At 37.1% G+C, this 21,535-nt stretch overlaps 1 protein-coding gene across 1 annotated transcript; it reads left to right on the forward strand.

Annotated features, from left to right (window-relative positions):
* Nucleotides 1–456: 456 nt before the first annotated feature.
* On the forward strand, nt 457–7,758 carry LOC136249176 (synaptotagmin-like protein 4). The gene is made up of 8 exons (XM_066041125.1): nt 457–596; nt 659–868; nt 3,693–4,173; nt 4,483–4,773; nt 4,984–5,144; nt 5,239–5,701; nt 6,588–6,733; nt 7,218–7,758. The coding sequence occupies exons 1-8, from the start codon at nt 487–489 to the stop codon at nt 7,561–7,563; spliced, it is 2,208 nt and encodes a 735-aa protein (XP_065897197.1). The 5' UTR covers nt 457–486; the 3' UTR covers nt 7,564–7,758.
* Nucleotides 7,759–21,535: the final 13,777 nt, after the last annotated feature.

Genomic DNA, 21,535 nt, shown 5'->3' on the forward strand with positions numbered 1-21,535 from the left:
ATATTATAGCTAATCACTAATAAAATTTCCCTTTATAGCTAGCTAGCTACTCAGTACTATAGACAACAGATTATATAGACCAAAACTCAGCTCAGCAGGTTGGTTATAGCTAACACCCAAGGGGCAATCTCAGGAAAAGTCTCTGAAACACGAGCATATACATACTGTAAGTGTGTAAGTGCATACTGTAAGTGCGTAAGTGCATACTGTAAGTGCGTAAGTGCATACTGTTGATTTCAGTTCCGTTTGTCTTCCGTCCGCGCCGCGCGCCAGAGCGATATCTTTACGTCACAAATTACGCTTAAAGTCGGGAACTTGTAACGCGGACGGAAGTGTTTAAACGCCGGAACTGAAACCAAAAGAAATCGTGCCATGTTAGCCGCTAATTTAAGACGAGATATAGCTATATATACGGGGCGCGTAGCTAGTTTGAGGTAGCTAAAGAGTAAGATAATTCGTCACAACGTGGAGATCATATGATCACTCATGTCTCAGATAGTCCAGTTGTCGTTCCTCTCTGAAAAGGAGGAAGAAGCGATCCTTTCCGTGATCGAAGAAGATCTCAAGCTTCAGAAGGAAGAAGAAAGGCGTATCCAGTATGCATGTGTTGGATTACCTTGTAGCTAGTAGATATACATCATGTATATTCTGCCTGTAGGAAACTACGTGATGATATTATCGCAAGCCTCACGCTGAAGTGCAGGAGAAGCCACGCTAGGACAATCTGCGCTTGCTGTGGTGTCCTGTTTGGCTGGATATTCGACTCCGGGAAGATGTGCCCAACCTGCTCCCAGTGGATATGCAAACGTGACCAGATCCATCGCTCGGACAATAATCAGTGGATTTGTAAACTTTGCAACGTCCGAATGTAAGTCATGCAGTGTGACATGCGCATGCGTCCTGGCCGGCACTAGGCTAGCATATATAGGGAGTGGAAACGGGGGAGGGGAGAAATTAATATTTGTACAGAGAAAAAATATATAATCAAATCAAATCAGAGGTCTTGAGGTTGCTTGATAATACTATAGAATAGGTCCAGTCATGGATTTTTTCTCCTTTCTGCAACTTTTCAAACTCCTTAAGTAGCTAATGTACATGTCTTAGTGTCTAATGTCTTTGAGCAGGCTGTAGGACCAAGTGTCCTACAGACCTTCAGCACTTGTGCTGTAAAGCTTTAATAAATTTTTTAATAAAAAAATTATCCGTTTATTCCCCAATAGAACCCTGGCACAAAATAACAACTCGTGTTTAAACTTGGGATTGCTCCTTCGTCCGAGCTCCAATGAAGATGAAAATCGCTGTGGAGTTTGTCCACACGTTGATCATGAAAATCTTAGTTTTAGGCCAATGAAACTTGATTACCAGTTTCTCGCTCAGATTTTTGAAAATTTGATGCGGGCGGGCGGTTATTATTCATTATTCATTATTTTTCCAAAAGCACAACACACATCCAAACATGAAGATTTCTGCCAAAAAACAGTGAGATCTACACTGATTACTCTTGTATTAAATAGCTAAAGTATGTTACTAATCTATAACAAGTGATTTTTCCATTAGAGTATAACTGATTGCTCTATTAGAGTAAAAGTGACTGTTCTATTAGAGTATTTCGATCTGAAATACCAATAATGAAATTCCATGCGGGTGTATCAAAAACATGCGGGCGATGACGCGAAACTGCTAATCAAGTTTCATTGGCCTTATCGTGCGCGTTACATATAAGTAAGTTTTGTGTTGTTTTGTAATCTTTTCAAGCCATGCAATGTATGTGACTTTTAAAAACGTACTGTCGGGTGGAAGGTAGTCACTGGTGCTCCTGCTGGTGCTTACTTTAAAGTGCGTAGTTATTTCGCTCGGGTTAGCAGCTCCAGAGTAATTTTCTGATGGCTGTGTCATCAGCTCAAAAATATAAACCACTTCAAAGTCTGCATAACAATGCCATAATTGAAACCACAACTCCACCTTAAGTATTGTTGCATCATTGTGGCACCTCCACTGTAGTTGATTACCTTTATAAGTTGTTAACTTGGTGTTTTTACTTACTTGAGATAGCCACTCACCTATATAGTAGGTGAAACATATTTGCTCACCACAAAGCATACAAAGATCGCTGAGATCCGATTCGGATCTCAGCGATCTTTGTATGCTTTGTGGTGAGGCGATATGATCTGAAGTTATTCTCATTACATGTACAAACTTGCAGCTAAAAGCAACTGCAGTTTCAAGATAGTCCAGATTGCTAGATGGCTTCCTGATTCAATTGTGCCATATTTCCCTTTAAAATGTATGGGGAGCCCCGGAGAAAAAAAATGTACCTTTTTTCAATTTTTAAGCACTGCATGCCAAAGTAGCTAATTTCAACCCAACAAACTATATATTTCTGAGATCGGCAATCAATACTCTATCTATTGAGTACATAAAAAACCCATTTTTCCTAAAATTTAACAATCGGGCTGGAATACCTAATACTATGGCACGATCGTTTTACGCATGCAACCGATGTAGCCAATGGACCTTATCCGCAATGACATCATAATTGACAAAATGGCCGTGTTTAGTGTGAGCACTTCGTACATAATCACTAAATGAGCTTTGTTTGCGGATTTCACGACATGCAACTATTGGATGATAAAGGTAAAAAGCTAGTTAGCGTGATGTGGCAATGCGAAATAGTCCCACCAGACGAAACCAGACTTAAGCGTTATTTAAGTCAAAAGAACTAGACTGAAGGAGCAGGGCTATTTAATGTGAAACCTCTTTATGGAAAGTACTTCAAACAGACTTGTGCAGCGCTGCATGCACATGTACCCCTCAAGTTGTAAAGCTGGGCTAAAAAAAATCCGCATGGTCTTTGATGTGTAGTTTCACCGGCTATAATTATATATAAACTATATGTGACCAGATTTTACAGAACCGATCCAAATCGCACATCAGGCAAAATCAAACTAACACCACCAGTGGATAGCTACACTATCGTACTACAAGTTTTGACCCTCAGCATTACTCAAACTACACGAGGCTGGTTTTTACACATGTCTTTTCTGGGTGGTGTGTAGTGCTCAAATGGCGGTTTCAGGCCTTGTGAAGGACCTGGCTTGGCAAGAGTCAGTGGTTTACTGGTGGACAGCCTTATAATGTTGGCTAGACGTGTTCTCTGTTGATTTTGCTACATATCAGCCACTAAGGGGCCAGCACAGCCCTGTAATCTCGTGTCTGGACTCCAATCGTGGTCTGCCTCCATTTTGAGGTCTATCTCTTGCCCTCCCCGCCACCCCCCCAGCCTCCACCCCCCCAGCCTCCACCCCCCCAGCCTCCACCCCCCCAGCCTCCACCCCCCCAGCCTCCACCCCTTTGTGAGCACTCGTGATACTACTTCGCTCGTCCAACTGCTCAGATTTTCTATCTTATTTGGCGGGAAACTGTACAAGCAGCTACAAGTACTGGAAGTGGCTTGAAAGGTAACAGATTGATGCATCTTTTGTGTAAATTTCGTACGCGTACTTGCTATCCTTGAAGAGTTATGCTGGCTTCAATTCATTAAAACCGTTTATCTCAGAACTTCTAATGTGCGATTTGGATCGTTTTTCCAAAATTAGTATAATTTATATAAGTTTTATGTAATAGTAAGCTATATAATGTCCTAAACTATGCAATATATTGTGCTATTGTGTATAATTATACGTCATTTATAGGGAGTTGCACATCAATGAGAAGATGTTGGATGTCTCCCTTGATCCATTTAGTATGTTGTGTGTGTCCTTCAATACAAGAGATGGTGAAATGGAACAACAATTTCACTGCAAACAACAAAACTACCTACTACAAAAAGAAGAAACAGGACAGGACTACCAGAACCCAGAAATGTTTCAACAATTGGAAACAACAGGCAAGGAAAGTGAAGAAAAAAGAAAAGACAATGGTGATACTGCAAACTTTGTAGCTTTTTTCAACAGTAATACACAAGAGACTTGTCAACAAAATTGTCAGCATAGTCAAAAGAAAGAAGGAGCAGAGCAACAACAACAGCAACAACAAATGCAACCTGTAACATGTACATATTCACAATCACCCAAGAAGTTGACATTCAAAGAAAAACCCAACATAAAAATCATTACACAATCTTTCTTAGCTATTATGAATCCAGTTGACACCCTAGATGATGATAATGATCATGTAAGCTTGCAATTTTGTGTTATATGTGACCATGAGTAATGGGAAACTGAACTACCATGTAATCTGAGTACGATTATTCTGATTCTTGTTTTAGTTGTCACACACTGAATGTGCTGGGAGTTAGAGCACAAATGAGAGCTAGAGATATAGCTAAACTAGGAGCTTGAGATAGTGTGTTTAAGGTTCCACTTATATATAGTTTAAGAATTTCAGTGACCTGAGATAAGTGGGAGCTTCAGACCACATGCATGTGATTCACATTTAGCATCATAAAATTTTCATCTTGTGCACATAAATACATTGTTCCAGGGTGTTACTGAGATTACTACAGACAATGAGGACTCAAGTAGTAGTTCTGAGGATTATAGTGAGACCAGTGATGATGATGATCAAGAGAAGAACACTTCTAATCAACCTAAACCAATCCTGGTATACCCCAGTAGCAACCATGATGGAGGAGAAACTATCAATCTTATGTTTCCTCAAGAATGTGAAATTAAAGCTTCATTTGAATTGGATGATGATGATTTCAGAGCTTTAACTAAGCAAAACACCTTGAGGAATCGTGTGAATGTGACTTCTTCATTGAGAAGCTTAACTGTAAGAGTTTTTTGAGTACAATGTTGGTAACAAACAAGCGTATTGTGTTTCAAATTCACAGACCATATATAGTCTTAGTCTGCCTGCATGATGACAAAAAGTGTTTAGTAAGTATACTCACTGATGGAGTACACACAGATGTACACATAACTAATACACATCATACACTAACCAATCACAATATACTATCTTTGATGCTTTGTCATATAGAGGCATGATACCAGTCGGTTAACAGATTGTGGACAGTTAAAGGTGTCACTACAGTTCAACATTACCAATGACAAAAAACAGATGGGAGATCTTGTGGTCACTATTATTGGTGGTCATAATCTGCTGCAAACTGAATCGACCTGTAACCCTGTAGTGAAATGGTAAGTGGTTTACTGACTAGTATAGTGAGTAGTAAATGGCTAGAGTAATGAGTAATACAATACATGATTAAAATTCCTAATCTTCCTGCTGTAGTCATCTTCTACCAGACCACAAAAAGAAGTTCAAGACCAAAGTGTTGAAGGATAGTAGTGATCCAGAATGGAATGAACAATTTGTGTTTGACCACCTAAAGCTGGAAGACCTTAGTAAAAATAGAGTGATTGAACTGACAGTGTGGAATTCAACAAACACCAAACACTATTATTTCATTGGTGGTCTAAGGTTGGGACCACCTCCCAATCACAAAAAGCAGTTAAGTTACATGGATAGTTCAGAAAATGAGTTATCACATTGGATGAGTGTTGTCAACACCCCCGGTCAATGTGTGGAACAATTACACATACTGAGACACAGCATGGATCCACTACCCATGGGAGTGACATCACAACAGGAAGTGACAGTACAAAACTCTTTCAAGACTGTTACTAAGACTCCTCCTAGTGGTGGATCTGATTCTGATAACACCAGTATGGTGGTGTACAGCAGCAGACAACTGGTAAGTTGTCGTTCTATATAATATATCATTACTACATGTGCAGCAAATCACAACTGTAGTACCTGCCTAGGCACTAATCAAAACAAATGTACCAGAGTATGCATGCTACAAATGTGCAGCAATCATACCACCAAAACTTTGACTACTGACAAGTTTGATGCATCAAAGTTAGACTTATGTACTGGATTTTCTTGAATTGCGTATCAGAGGTTGTGAAATAAAAATAAATAAAATAGTTTTTAGATTTCAGGTTATTATTATAATTTGCCAAGGGAAGAGCATATACACATATGGAATTGCTACCCTTCAGATCATTTCCTGTCACAGTAGCTACCTGTAGAGTTTACTAACAAATAAGATAGAAATTTTGAGGAGTTTATTAACATTATGAGTGTTTACGGCTCATGCTGGAGTGGAATGTGGTTGGGTGAGCAACAGATGGACTTAGAGATGACTAATTACAGGCTCCTTAATGGCTGGAAAGCAGTAGAATCAACATAGAAAAGGTTCACCCAGTTGTTCAAGGCCATCCACTTGTGTACCACTGCTTCCTGAGGTCCATACCAGGCCAATACAATACCCAAGATAGGTGGTCCCCAAAAACCAGCTACTGCAGCCTCATGTAGTTTGAGAGGAATTCTAAGGCTTAGCTTCTAGGCAACCCACTGGTAGCATTAGTTGGATTACTCCTGCCATGCAATTTGAAATGGCTTCATAAAATGTCAGGTCATAAAGTAAAAGTTTAATGGTATAATATTCTAATATATCACACAACAATCAGTTTATGTTCAATTACACCATGTACGCCTGTATAACTGATACACACCTACCAACGTATCGTTAGTGCATGGTGTTTGTATTATGTACTATCGTACTGTTGTTACAGGTTGATACACCAGTGCACATTGGAGAATTGAGAGTGATGTTACAATTTGTACCTGAAATAGCTGACAAGTCAGGGAAGCTCAAAGTTTGGATCAGGCAGGCTAGCAGGTTAAAGACACGTTATGATAATGGATCATTTGTAGTCTGGTTAGTAATAATTGTTTGTTCCCATGTTATGATAGTAGTCTATAACTAGAATTGAAGTATTCATTCTTTCATTATGTTGTGACTTGTATATATTATAATCAGGGGACATATCGGCCAGGGGAGGGCTATACCCAGTCCAAGCTAGGTATAAGTGATCAGGGAGAAAAGTTGTACGCTCAATTACAGCTACAATATTAAAATGTAGTCAGTGATCAGTATTATTATAATATATTAATGTGCCAATTTTTAAGATAGACACAGTTTGCAATTTGTACAGTACCACACATGCACGTATGCCGCTGCTCAAAGAACTGTAGCTATGGAAGTGGAAAAGGAAATATTTGTCCCGTGTATATGTGGGATCCATCATTGCATGAGTACCTGGAAAGGATTTCACAAAGTAAACACACAAAATATTCCCCTTAAAAGTAGCTAGTTATATCCTGCATCACCGTGTGCATATTATGTATTGTTCTCTTTACAGCACTCTACTGCCTAAGGGAAAACACCAGAAGTTAAAGTCACCATTAGTTATTCATAATGATGAGAACTCACTTTACAATGCCAAGTTCCAGTTTGACGAAGTGACGGAAGTGAAGTTATCATATGATAGAGTGCTAGAGATCTCTATATGGGAACCACATCATAACACTAATGAATTTGTAGGTGGCGTTAGACTTGGACCCAAACCACATGCTGGTAATAAGAATAAGTGGATGGATAGTGTTGGGAATGAAGTTAGCCAATGGGAGATGATGATGACTCGTCCCAAAGAATGGATTGATGAATGGCATCCACTGCGATTAGTGAATAAACCGCAAAAAGTTTAAAATTTATAAAAGATATTTTATATACGTACAAGATATAAATACAACATTACTCTGCCATAATTTATTTTCTAAATTGTACTTATGTATGTGTATATGTCTGCATGTTGTCACATTGTGCTACAGAAACAGATTAAAAGTGTTTTAGTAAATTTGTAAGGTGTTATTTAGGACTGAACAATTATAATATATTTTTATTTGAATACCAAGACACACGGTATGTAGTGTGGCCCAAGAAACTGGCACGCCCGCCACACTGTGCATATATTGATATATAGGAAGAAAGAAATGTGATGTTCACTGTAGCTCCATGATCTCTTAATATATTTGCTGTATATAGACATGCCTGCCAGGTAGGGGAATCCACATACCAAATTTGAACAAATTTGCCCAAGCTATTTCCAAGATACAAGTGGCCAAAGTTTTGGCTTGTCGTCATAATTAATTTTTTCTTCTACTTTTTCTCACACTTTTCAAAATCCACCATAAAACACAAATGTGTACTCTAACCAAGTTGAAGTTTAGCACACTTAAAAGAGCTATTAAAGAAAATCTCAGTACCGATTTTGGTGAAAGTTCAATTGAGATTCACGGAGTTATGACCAATTACTCATGTAAAATAGTATCAAACTTCAGTCACACCTACAGGGTAAACTGCTTTGAGTAATCAGTTGAAAATTGGTCTGTAGTTAGAGTAACCATTGTGGGAGTGCCTTTTGAGGTAAAGACTATGGAGATACAATGCAAATACCAATAGTGTGTAACAATCGCACAATCAAGTTTAGCTAATAAAGAACACTTAAGTGCCACACACCACTTATAAGAATGAGCTGAAAATTGGTGCATAGGTGGAATAATCATTGTAGAATAGCTTTAGAATAAAACCGATGAAAAACTTCAATACTTATCCAAAAAAGAGCTCACTTTACAAAAGTCTCATAAGTAGAATATGCATGTACTATCTGGGCACCACACTGTGTAAGAATGACAAACAACTTATTGAACTGAACAGAGGAGAGCAGCTAGATTTTCTGTTAACTTTTATTCAAAAAACCAGAGAGTTACAAGTATGTTACAGCAACTTCATTGGTACACCTTATATGACAGAAGAAACCAGCTAAAAGTGATGATGATGTACAAAATAATTCATGGACTTGTCTATATCCAGCAAAACTTGCCCCTAACATACTCCAACCCTAACAACAACTACATCTCCCAAGGCCATCCCTATAAGTTCATCCAGCCAGCCACCAAGGTTGATTGTTGCAAATACTTATTTTCCCAGCAATGATTGGTACGTGGAACAAACCACCAATATCAGTAGTTAGGACAAAATCTTCAAGGACAATCTTATCTCTAATTAATTGTACAGTGAGTTCTATACAAATATGATAATTATAACCACTGAGTTTCATACTGCAAAAACCACATATGCTCAATCGAGATACTCCAATAGTGCAGTCACCCTGTTAGAAGAACATTCATGTAAGTAGCAAGCCATCCTGTAGAGAGTTCAGCATACAAAATGTCACCCTGTAGAGAGTTCAACTACATTACCATGTAGAGAGTTCAGCTTTAAACAAACCACCCTGTAGAGAGTTCGAATACATGACAAGTTAAACTACAGAGCTCAGGCTATGCTATATAGAGTTCAGCCATAAAATGTCACCATGTAGATAGTTCAGCTAAAAAAATTCACCGTGTCAAATTACAGGTCACCTCATAGAGAGATCAGCTACAATCAAGTCACTGCATAGTGAGTTCAGCTACAAACAAGTCACCCTGTAGAGAGATCAGCTATGTATATACAATCAAGTCACCATGTAGAGAGTTCAGCTACAATCAAGTCACCATGTAGCAAGTTTAGCCACAAATAAGTCCCCTGCAAAGAGTTCAGCTACATTACAATTCACCCTGTAGAGAGTTGAAAAACAATAAATTATTAATTATGTATGTATATGTACATACAAAAAAGTTTTAAAATTACACATTTAGTCAAATGCACATCTTTATAAAAAAATACATATATAAATAGGGAAGCTTAAAGCTGGCCTCCGGTGTATGCTATTACACAAGAAGTGATATCCAAACAGCCAAACCGTGGTGTGGCACCCAGGTGAAAAAATATGTGAAATCAAAGGTGGTGGCTAAGAAATGGCTAAAATGATGGTAATGCCTTTCATCATTACAACCATTTCTTGACCGTCACAATTGATTTCACATTATTTTTCACCCTGGCTTTTAAAGCTTGGCTGTTTTGGTTTAGATATTGTTTTCACTGAGCATTTTAGAACACTAGTAGAAATTCATTACGGACTTGTGTGTACATGCATGACTGTTAGCTGCAATTTGTAAGTGAGGTCATTTCAGACAATCAGGAGGACTGATAGATTGGCATGGTAGAGATTGATCGATAGATTAGTTGTACAAGAATTTAATGTTTTAAAAGTAAATGAGAAGGTAACTAAATATCCTAAAGAGCTATATATATCATTTGTATAGAAAGGGATTATGATCCATATATGTATCTGTAACTGATGGTGTAATGAGTCAAGTATCCAAGATATGAAATCCAAACCCACAGTCATTCTACAATAGTGACTATGGGATTGTGGAGAAAGTGACATTATATGTACATTTCTTATATATAAACCATTCTCTATTTGTTCACGACTCATGTTTGTGTCAACATTGTGTAATAGTTGTACTCTGACAGTATGTGAACCTTTACATTTTCCCATTCTGAATTAAGTGGTCCTGCACAGCAGTCCTATGACTGTTGTCATTTATAGGCTCCAGATGTCTGGTGAATAAACCTCCAGTGACAGACACAGTGTTTGGAAGTCTTTGAAACAGGCTTGCTGTGTGCCAAAACAGTTAAATATATAATTAGCTACCAATACGTATACATTAGAGAATAGTAAATCATTCTTGCCACATAAATCATGACCCATATTAGACATCTTTACCTATAATAACGTAAAGCATGTTGCAGGGCATAAATGAATGTATGTGTATCACTAGAAACAATTAACCCACTATATAATATAGTCAAAACCCGCCATCTAATTTCACTTTATAGTTATCTAAGTTGAGGTTTGAAGTCTCTGAGTAGCTGTAATTCACTATTGGCTTGTAGTGCACATGCAAATTCACATCACAAGTACAGCTATTCATAAACCATCTAAGCATACTGTATAAAAATACTTATACCTTGTGATTTTTGTGCCTTTTCATAGTTTTCAGTGGTTGCTATTTCACAAGCAAGGGAGTAAAGCAGAAATTAACAGCATGAAGATGGATTGATGAGGCAATGTTAGAATAATATTGGGAATATTAAAATTTTGGTATAGTAAAAATAATTAGAAAATATTCTTGAATAATTGGATGCCTTCTAAGAGTAATTGGTACAAAGTTAATTGCAGCATAATGCAAATATCTTGTCTGAAACACTCCAAGGATATAAATTAAAATACTCTAATAGAGCAGTCATTTATACTTTAATAAAACAGTCAGATTCAGGTTCATAATCTAATATTATTACTTTTTTATGGAGAAAGTAGACTGTACTATGTAGTGCATGAAGGTAGATGCTATGTTCTCACAATCAATGAAAATGCTTGGGTGTGATTGCTGTTGTGAATGGGGTTTATAAGCCAGTATGAATCATTATCTTTAACAAGGGAGATCATCACCTGAAGTACAATGAAAATACTTGTACAGTGTAAATACTCCCCTATTCTTTGCAGATAGCTAGTATCATAGGCAATCTTATGATAAATTCACATCAGTTGGCAAAACATGTAGACATATATTCTAGATGTATCTTGGAGCGTACCCTTACTTGATGTTTCCCAACATTACTAGCTACTTGGTTATAATTACTGATACAGAGGTGATCTTGTGGAAAATTCTGAAATTCAAACCTCCATTTCATCTTCTAACAATAGAATTCCTTTTGTACATTCATAGCTACACTATAGTACATGGAAACTTTTTATGAGTTATCTTTTTTACAAAATGGGCTCATATTACTCTCTCACAAAACTTGGAGGCCCTGGTCCAGCACATGCAGCACAGGGATGATTATAATTGTTAGTAGTTTTGGTATTGCTACTTTGCCCCATGGCATAAATGTGCTTATGTTGTTATTTTTCATGAGAATTACGTACCATAATACGGGGAGACTCCATCAAGAGAAAAGGCCTATTAGCAAATCCACCTGGAATTCCTTTCTGGTGTCCAGCTACTAAACCAGTTATATGACTGAATCCATATACATGTGGACAGGAACTTGTTGAGAAGAACACTCAAATAAAGATCTGTACCCAGTTTTTGAAGTATGTATTTGGGATATTGATGGATGCCCATCCTGTTGGACAGTTAGTACTAGTGACATTAGTATCTTAATCCAACCACCCAATAGTTCACTGGATTATAGGACTAATCTCCACTTATCCCATACATTTAGAATTTGGGCATAGCAAACAAAACATGTGGTTTAAACAGAACCATCAGATATTATAATAGCACACATTCACTTTATAATTTGATAAACTTCTAACCAGGGCCGCCCAGAGAAATTAAGGGGCCCAGGGCAAAGAGTTAAAGTGGGGCCCCAGAGGCAAGGAGGTTTCCATTCTGAATCACAACTTCACCCAAGTTGTAAGTTGAAGACCAAAAAGAAAAAAAAAGGTCACGACTTGCTAACAATGACAATAGCTATCCCTCACCAGCCATATCTCCTTATCTATAACCTTGCTACACTGCTCCTCTGAAGAATACTGTAACTGCTCTATTAGAGTATTTATATCTGACTGCTCTATTAGAGTATATCGATCTTTCAAACAGGTATTCAAGGCAGGGGCGGATCCAGACTTTTAAAAAGGGGGGTTCCACTTTGAAATTGCAACTTCAGCCTAGCTGTATAAGTTAAAGACCAAAAAAAAAAAAAAAAAAAAAAAAAAAAGGTCATCACCAGCTGACAATAGCTGCCACCTTACCAACTATATTTCCTTCCTTATTTATAACTAGATATATAGCTTGCTACACTGCTCCTCAAAAGACTACTGTGACTGCTCTATTAGAGTATCTCGATTTGACTGCTCTATTAGAGTATCTCGAGTGAGAGAGGCCTTTCAAAAGGGGGTTCCATGGAACCCTTGGAACCCCCCCCTGGATCCGCGCAAGGGGCCCTTCATGGGGCCTCCTGGGGCCCCTTTCAGGCTGGGGCCCGGGGCAAAATTCCCCAGTTGCCCCCCCCCTGTGGGCGGCCCTGGATAGAGCAGCCAACACTTGCATTACATGCTCACAACGAATTTTCTTGGCTAGGAACTGCAGTGAGTGGTCTCCTTAAATTTTTAACTACTAATCACTTTTTTTGTTTGTTTGTTTTCTGTATGTATGTATGTCAGTTTAGTTCTTGTATTTACCTTGCCGTGCCCACACAGATCTTTTGCTACCGGATCTGATTGTGGTCGCACGAGACCGAGGTCGCACATACTGTAAGCTAACTCTACTTATTGTATTTTCTCATTTATAATAATGATGGTTCTCTCTCTCTTCATAATAAATAAATAAATAAAATGTACTTATGCTAGTGTTTTAGAGGCTTTTCCTGAGATTGCCCCTTGGGTGTTTGTTAGCTATAACCAACCTGCTGAGCCCATATAATCTGTTGTCTAGCACTATGGCACTGCTGAGTAGCTAGCTATAAAGGGAAATTCTATTAGTGATTATATGCCATGCAACTGAAAAGCACACTATAGTTATAACTTACATATAGATTTACAATGCCAGTTCTACATTTGACTCGATGATGTGTTAATTAAAGATTCCGGATGATCATTGAATTGTTAAAGGGATAAAGGAGTAGTGGTAGGAGTTGATTCTGGTGGGAAGTGGTAAAAATCTCAGTCGGTGTCCTCTTGTAATACATATAGATGGTCGAGGGAAAGGAATGTAAATTGTGTAAATATCTACTAAATTATGCAGTCTTGTGCAAAAATATAAATTTTAGTTCATTTCTTCTCTCTGCTAGCTATAGTCTTAAATCAAGTTTGTTTGTTTAACATTTTTGTAACACTAGAACTACGTATTATTAAAAATATACCTCACTGATTTCAGGCTGCATATACAGCTATAGTAAAGGTCATGATCAGTTTGATGAAACTGAGCTCCAAATAAGAATATTCTTCGCCATTCACTTGGGAACAGCAGCTTGGATCCAGTTACAGTTTCTGAAGATTTTTCATATTCAGTTAGTGAGCTTTTATTGGAACAAAGAATTAAAAGCCACCACTATGAATTTTAGCTTGCAGCTGCTGTTTCAATCTCTTCTTCAAGAAAATATTCATTACATTAAATATCACCCTGCTAGCGGCTAGCTCACCAGTAAACTCACACTATTCTTGTTCTTAATTCAGTAGTACCGGTACTTATTCTTATTTTTCTTCTCAATTTTCTTGCCATCTGTGGCTGTGTGTCACTCAGGAGGACTCAATTATTATTGTATTCAACAATGATTCCTTTCTCTAGACCTCAGGATTGGTATATAGCCTATATATGTAACTATCATTCCTGCCAGAAGAATGTCACAATCGTTTTTTGAGTGAATAGATGTGCTGTTATGTCATAATTGTAGTGACCCAATCAAGAAGTGATTAGGAAAACATTGCCAGGGTACTCATTCTACCACTAGGACAACATGATGTGTATAACTGAGTGCTCAAAAGTGTTTGTCCAGATAGTAACATACATACCTGTTTATACTGTAACATTATAAATAGCAAATTTTCCTGTCCAGCAGATTTTTCTGGTTTCAAATGCTAGCTGAGGAGGACATACCGACAGTGATCAAAATAATTAGAACTAGTGGTTTCCTTGGCAACCTCATCCATTGAGCAGTTGCAGACTGAGAATTTAATTTACTGGATATTTAGGATTATATAAATCACATGGAACAATATTCCTAGCTCTATTCCTGCAAGAAGTTTGTATATACATCTTTGAAAAGTACGTACATATCACAGAAACTTTCTAATATTATAGAATTCATAGAGAGAGATATGGATGTACGTATATATGACATCATCGAAAATATGCTGGTGGTGTGTGCAGTGCTGTGTTAATTATAATCACTAATTAAAATATTTTGTGACTGAATTTTAATGAATATACATTGCCACAAGTCTCTTCTGCAAGCTCATCATATGTCCACACTATACATACTGACAAGATGGATTCTTACATGATATTTTGCCACATTCCTTTTGTCTGTAAAAACAGTACATTTTATACTGAACGTGCAAGAATAATTATCTGATGAACTCAACATAAAAATATTATCATTGATTTTCTGGAAAGTGTCATTGATGAACACTAATGAACTCTACTCTTGGCTTTAGTTTCAGTAATTGATTGGTTGATTGATCGATCAATCGATTGATTGATTGATTGATTGTAGTCTCGTCCTCGCAGACCCATTCTCCGGGGTGGCGCTTATCAATTAGAGATTATAAGCACCCCCTCCTTTCTCCGCGGTGACGCTTATCGATTAGAGATTATAAGCGCCCCCTCCAAAAAGAGATTAAATGTAAATTAAAGACTGCTTGATTGATCTTGGTCTCTTGTATACAGGATACCACAGTTCCTTTAGTAGGGCCCAGGCCGACTGGGCACACTCTTAGATACATCACTTTGCCAGACAGCTAGTGCTCATTCCATGTTAGGAAACCAGCAGATTCTCCAAGGATCAAGTAAAACTCCTTCTATTTCTCATTTCTGACAATGAGTGAACAAAGGAAAGTAGCTGAAATATGATGAAACCTTGCTGAAAGTCATTACTGCTCAAGGCTTGAATGTTTTGCCCTACAAAAATGGCAGAGTGGTAGCTATAGCTATATATGAGAGAATTCAGCAACTTGCAACTAAATAATTATATTCTGAATGATTTTACCAGTGACTATTGACAGCGGCTAATCATGCAAACTCATACTTTTACCAGTTATGTATCAATATGAAATCTCTGACATACTTCATCAAATTTTGGCTTTGTAAAATCCAGCCTTCAGTTTAACATTAGTTATACAATTACATTACCTTTTCTCTGGAACTATATACTCGCTAAAGCTCAGAAATTGAAACACACACTATCTTTGAACAATGCCACAAGACATTCTTATTCCAACAGAATTCCTTGCCTAGAAATGCTCTATCAATTATCAATCTCAATCAATCAAGCTGAAATCTTTCATGTTTAATTATTTTCTTTAACTACGTAGTCTTGATCCTAATAATTCATGCAGTGTACATTTTCTATGCCTGTGTTCAAGATGCCAACCCCGATCTACTCCCCACAACTTTGATAACATAAGTAGAAACTTTGGTAGCTATTAGTTAAGTTATAAGTATATAATTGTAATCAATTTGTAATTATATGTGTGGCTAAGTACTGCAGTTGTAATTACTGTTTGTGATGAAGTACATCTTTGTTGCCTCATCACATTCTTCAGGCACCATGCAACAGTGACTGGCTTAAAGCATTACCACAAAAATCTTAAGCTTTGCTACGTATTTCCCCTCGTAAATTTCTCCCCTCAGCTATTCCCTTCATGTGACAGCACTAGCTGGCACAAGCTGCTATGATGATTTTTAAATTGTAACCACAGTCAATTATATATTTTGTTGGTTAATTGCACTTTTACCTGTGCTTGTATATACTTTTAGTAAGGGGTTTTGCACAGTAAACCATAATATCCCACATAATTGATCTGATAATATATTACTTTGTCAGCAAATATCGTAAGGAAGTCTTTCTGATTGATGTGGCCATCCCAGATGACTCAAGACTGTCTCATAAACTTGTGGGCAAACAAGATAAATCAAGACAAGACATATGAACATTTGACTATCATAGCAACTTAACTGAGCTCTTGGCTAGAGTTAGGTTAATTTTTCAGTAACTATACTGGTAATTACTATGATAGAATTTAAATAATATAATTATTTATATTTTGAATGTGGTTACAATTAATAACATTCATTAAAGGTAGCAACCTGCTAGTACTGTGTCAGGTAGCACTGCCAATGATTAGAACCAAGAGGGGAAGAGGGGTGTCTAACACATTTCAAAGAAGCCTATGAAGGTGTCAAACAGTGTAAAGAAAACTCTAGATCACTTTACCAGAAGCCATGGAATCTTGATTGGATAATAATTTGGCTATTACATCTCTACTGGAGATAGATCACCTTTTAGAAAAATGCTATTATTTGATACTTTGCCACAGATTTATGAAACCATTTTCATAATTAATACATTTAGGTGAAGGTCAATCAGAGCCTTGCTCATTATGGGTGCACTCAGTTATATCAATGACTTGTAATTAGGTCATATGCATGTGCATGAGCCTCTCGTGTAATATAGATTGTTTTTCAAATAATAAATTAAAAATTGTTATATGCACTTATTTCTAGACTTTATTTCTACAGGATGTGAATTTAGAATTGTCTATATGATCATGGGAAATATTAAAAATTGTTGAAATTAGCTTGTTGTGTCTTTGAGAACTTTAATGAACTGACCCATGGCACCATCCATGCAGTGCCTTGTAAATAATAGATTCAATGGCACAGAACCAGCCTCCATCAATCTTTCTAAACATTGTTTAGTAAGATTGATGGAGACTGGTTCTACATATCTTAGACAGCTTTCTACAATGCAAAACCATGTTCACACCATTGAAGATCAAGCTTCATTTACACTTATCACTATATACTCAGCCATATGATAAGAATGTTTTCTAGTCTGACCCATACACCAGGGTAATAATACATGGAATAGCTAAGGACTGAATGTCATAACATAATGTGTACACTGTTTCTAGTCAAGCAACAGAATTATAGAAAGCTATACAAGCAAGAGTTCATAATGTATTATTATATGAACTCTTGTTACAAAGCTAATATAATGGGACAGTATGTTTGTGATCATGCACGAAAAACTACAGATCAAAACAAAGCACTATGAAGTATTACAATAACTATGTAATCTATTGAATTGTCAGTCTATATTGTTGATACAAATAATGTTATTCGCATTCTAACATCATAACCTTGTCAAAACTCTGCTTAATTCATGGTGAACAACACCACCGGTCATTGCGAGATAATTTCTTTACGGAACATACTTTGGCCAGTCCCACAGTTCTCAATTACTTCATTCTAAAGTTGTATGACCAATAATCGGATCGGTAATTGGTAGAAGTCGATAATTAGCTGTTTTTACTATAATCGGAAATTGGTTGTAATGGGCTGTGGCCAGCAGACTATTAGTCTATTCAGCTTTAGCAACTGCAGGGCTGGTGTCAAAGGCTCTGCTATGTACTTAAGTACTTTGTGTATGTTTTGTGGTAACCACAAAGATAAACAGTGATGGTTCAGGCCCTAGCCCACTTGTCTGACTAGCAACTTTGAGTTGAGGTACAATCTCACAGAATTGGCTTTACTAGCTCTAATTTTAGTGGAGTATACACAAGTATAACTTGTAGAGACCTACAATTGGGAATCGGTTAACTATCAGTACAACAGGGCAAAAATATATCGGATATCAGTTTTCCCTAAGAAGTGGGAATCGGTACAACACTACTTCATTCTGTGTGATCTTCATGATTTGGTAGAGACACCAGGGAGGCCAAGAGAGGTGCTATTAAAACTACAGCACTTCTTGCATCCCACAAGTCAATAAGGCAACACTGGTAAACATAGTTATAGTTAAACACATTAATTTGCATTTTCTGTTCATACCTCAAAGTTTAGTCTTGTGGCACCACAAATCATTACAAGTAACACTGCCTTTATAAGGCTGCTTTCTGGCATTATTCATGGCTCCAAAGACCCATCGCATACTGTTGGATTATACAACAACTTTTACCACATCAGTTACATCACAAACACAACAACACCCATCATCTACTTCTGTTGCAGACAAACACAGATATAAATAAAAAAATAAACTTACAGAAAGTTCAAAACTGCTGCCTCACGTTAAGGGTTCAGCAATAGTAAACACTACTTTATTAGCAATGAACTTTAATGCTTTTCTACATCACTTAGGCAAACTACTTAACATGCCGTATAGTAGAAAACTGTGGCAGTACAAAACATTGAAAATTTGGTGAATTTTCCGAAGTTTTTTTCTGCCAAAGTAGCTATATTTCCAGCCATCGTTATCTACAGGTATATATGCAAAATTATGCAATGTGTAGTGTCAAGCATGCCAAAGTTTTTTCACCAATCGGATTTTGACAAAATTTTATAGTTATGGTCAAGTGCAACATTTCCAACTATACGGTATACCCAGCAGCAGTGTAGTCTTAATGCTAGCTGTACATGTGCTGTCATCATTTTGACTGATCTGGAAACTAGCAGTGAGTTCATCTTAAACTGTGACTTTGATAAAATTAAACCTACGTATATAACTTATCTTACGTACATTAGCAGTGCCATAGACAACACCGGACAGCCAGCAGATCAAATGAAAAACAATTGTAACAGTAAGTTGCAGGTATAGCCAGCAAACTATCTACGTACTAACAGGAGTATAGCATTCAGTGACTACACTGCCATTAAGGCTTGAGTTTGGTTATTTCATCTTGTAGGACTAGATTCTGATGATCTTTTAAGCAAGTGTTTCTGTGAGTATTCGCTCCAACATGCACGTATTATGTTCTTGAAGCCATATCTTCACTTATGAACTTTCAATTGTCACTTTGTTTGTACTTATTTGTATGATTACAATGTATGATTAGACACTTTCAAAATAATACGGGAAGCGATTATGTGGTTTATAAAATATGTACCCCAATCTTTAATTAAATTCATGGCTTTAAAAATGGCTTATTACTACTATGCACTTGATGGTCTCATTATTGATGGAAACGTTCTCTTCTATATCACAGCCAGTGAGACTCAACTGCAAGTGGTACCAGGGACTAAAAATTGTTAGTTGTGGCCAAAATACTAGGTAATGTAAGGTTTGGCTAGTTGAAAATGGTATTTGAGCTAGTTATAATGTGAGTACTATTATTTTTATCTATGCAAAAAACAGCCAAGCTGTAAACTAGGGTGTGGCCTTCAAATCAGCTACATCATTGAAAAAGTTGCAAATTAAAAATAATACAGAGTAGCTATGTAGTGTGTATAGCCAGCCATGCATGAATAGAAAAGAAAATGCATTTCAGCTTGTGAGTTGTGAGATTATATATAGAACATGTATGAGTGTCATGCATTTTTCTACCCCCCTCCACACACACACACACACACACACACACACACACACACACACACACACACACACACACACACACACACACACACACACACACACACACACACACACACACACACACACACACACACACACACACACACACACACACACACACACACACACACACACACACACACACACACACACACACACACACACACACACACACACACACGTAGACACGGACTAGTTGCAAAACAATTAGTCACTGAGTGGTGCACTTCAATTACAAGCCAGCTAAGTGCATGTATCAGATTCTAATCAACTATTAGCTAATACGTAAATACTATTATTGTTTATAGTGTTATTATGTTCTATAGCTATAGCTCTTAGCAACACCATCCTGTTTATGCATAGCTATGCACTTCCTGCTTGGCTTCTATGACACTTGAACTTTTCTATTACGTATACGCAACCCATCAATCACCATTATCTCAATGGCCTCAGTATTATCATAGATATCTATGGTACATAGATATGGTATTACATATTATAGGCTGGCACTTGAGTTGCTTGTTTTCTTTTATTAATTATATTAAGGCTTGACAGCACAAGTGCTGAAGGTCTGTAGGACACTTGGCCCTACAGCCTGGCTATCTTATTTCAAATCCAAGTGTTGTTTGCAAGTATATATGTATATACGTAATCCTCATAAATTATGTAGAGAACAATCGGAAGAGAAATTTAGGGACCATGCATCACAATAGAATGTGGATCATACCAAAAATGTGAATTTAATTTCTTACTAGTATTTTAGCCAATATAAATGTATATATTCCTGACTCACTAAACCACCATGGCTAAAGTAGGGATTAAATTTGCACATCAGATCTTGTTTCATCTTTTTTTTATTGTAAAGTTTTCTACTAGACTACAAAATTCTTGTTTGCAGTTGCTTTTGTCTACTTTTGTACCTAATACTGTTTAGTAGGTTTCCCCTAAAATAATTGGTGCCAACCAAAATGCTGCTGTTAATAGAATCTAATCAAAAACAGCCAAGCTGTAAAAAAAGGTGCGGCCCCTAAAAAGGCCATGGTGAAAAAAGATGTGAAATCCAAGGTGGCGACCAAGAAATGGCTGTGATGGTAGGTTAATGGTAAAAAATTTTAATAGCGACAATTCAGGTGAATTTGTGTTGCATCTTTTTTTACAGCTTGGCTGTTTTTGATTAGATATCACTTCTTTTTGTATTTGTATACCCCAAAGCCGGCCATAGGCTTTGGGGATTTTTTAACCTATCCTTTTTCTTTACCACAGGAAGAATAAAAGACAAAACAGATGTGAGGGGCGGATCCAGGAGTTGGAAAGGGGAGGGGCACATACAGGCCAAGTTGTAGATGGTTGGGGAGAGCCAGATTCTCTTGTTAGTTGCTGCATTTTTGAAGCAGCATATAATCACCTCTTAGTAGTGTCTCACTGTTGATTTTGCCATTTTGATCTTTTCAGGTGGTTGTGAAGTGTTAAAAGCTGTTTAAAGGCTCTGAATGTATTAAACAACAGCAACACGATAATTATTTTAGTAGCACTTAGCACGCACTAAGTGATAATTTCAGAGCTATTTTGGCTTTGGTTCGCTTTGGTTTCAAGTGGATTTGTAATAAATGCTATTAAAATGTGCATATTTTCATGAGTTTACAAACTGATCTT

This window comes from Dysidea avara, chromosome 3 (genome assembly GCF_963678975.1).
Source record: "Dysidea avara chromosome 3, odDysAvar1.4, whole genome shotgun sequence".
NCBI classification, from domain to species: Eukaryota; Metazoa; Porifera; class Demospongiae; order Dictyoceratida; family Dysideidae; genus Dysidea; species Dysidea avara.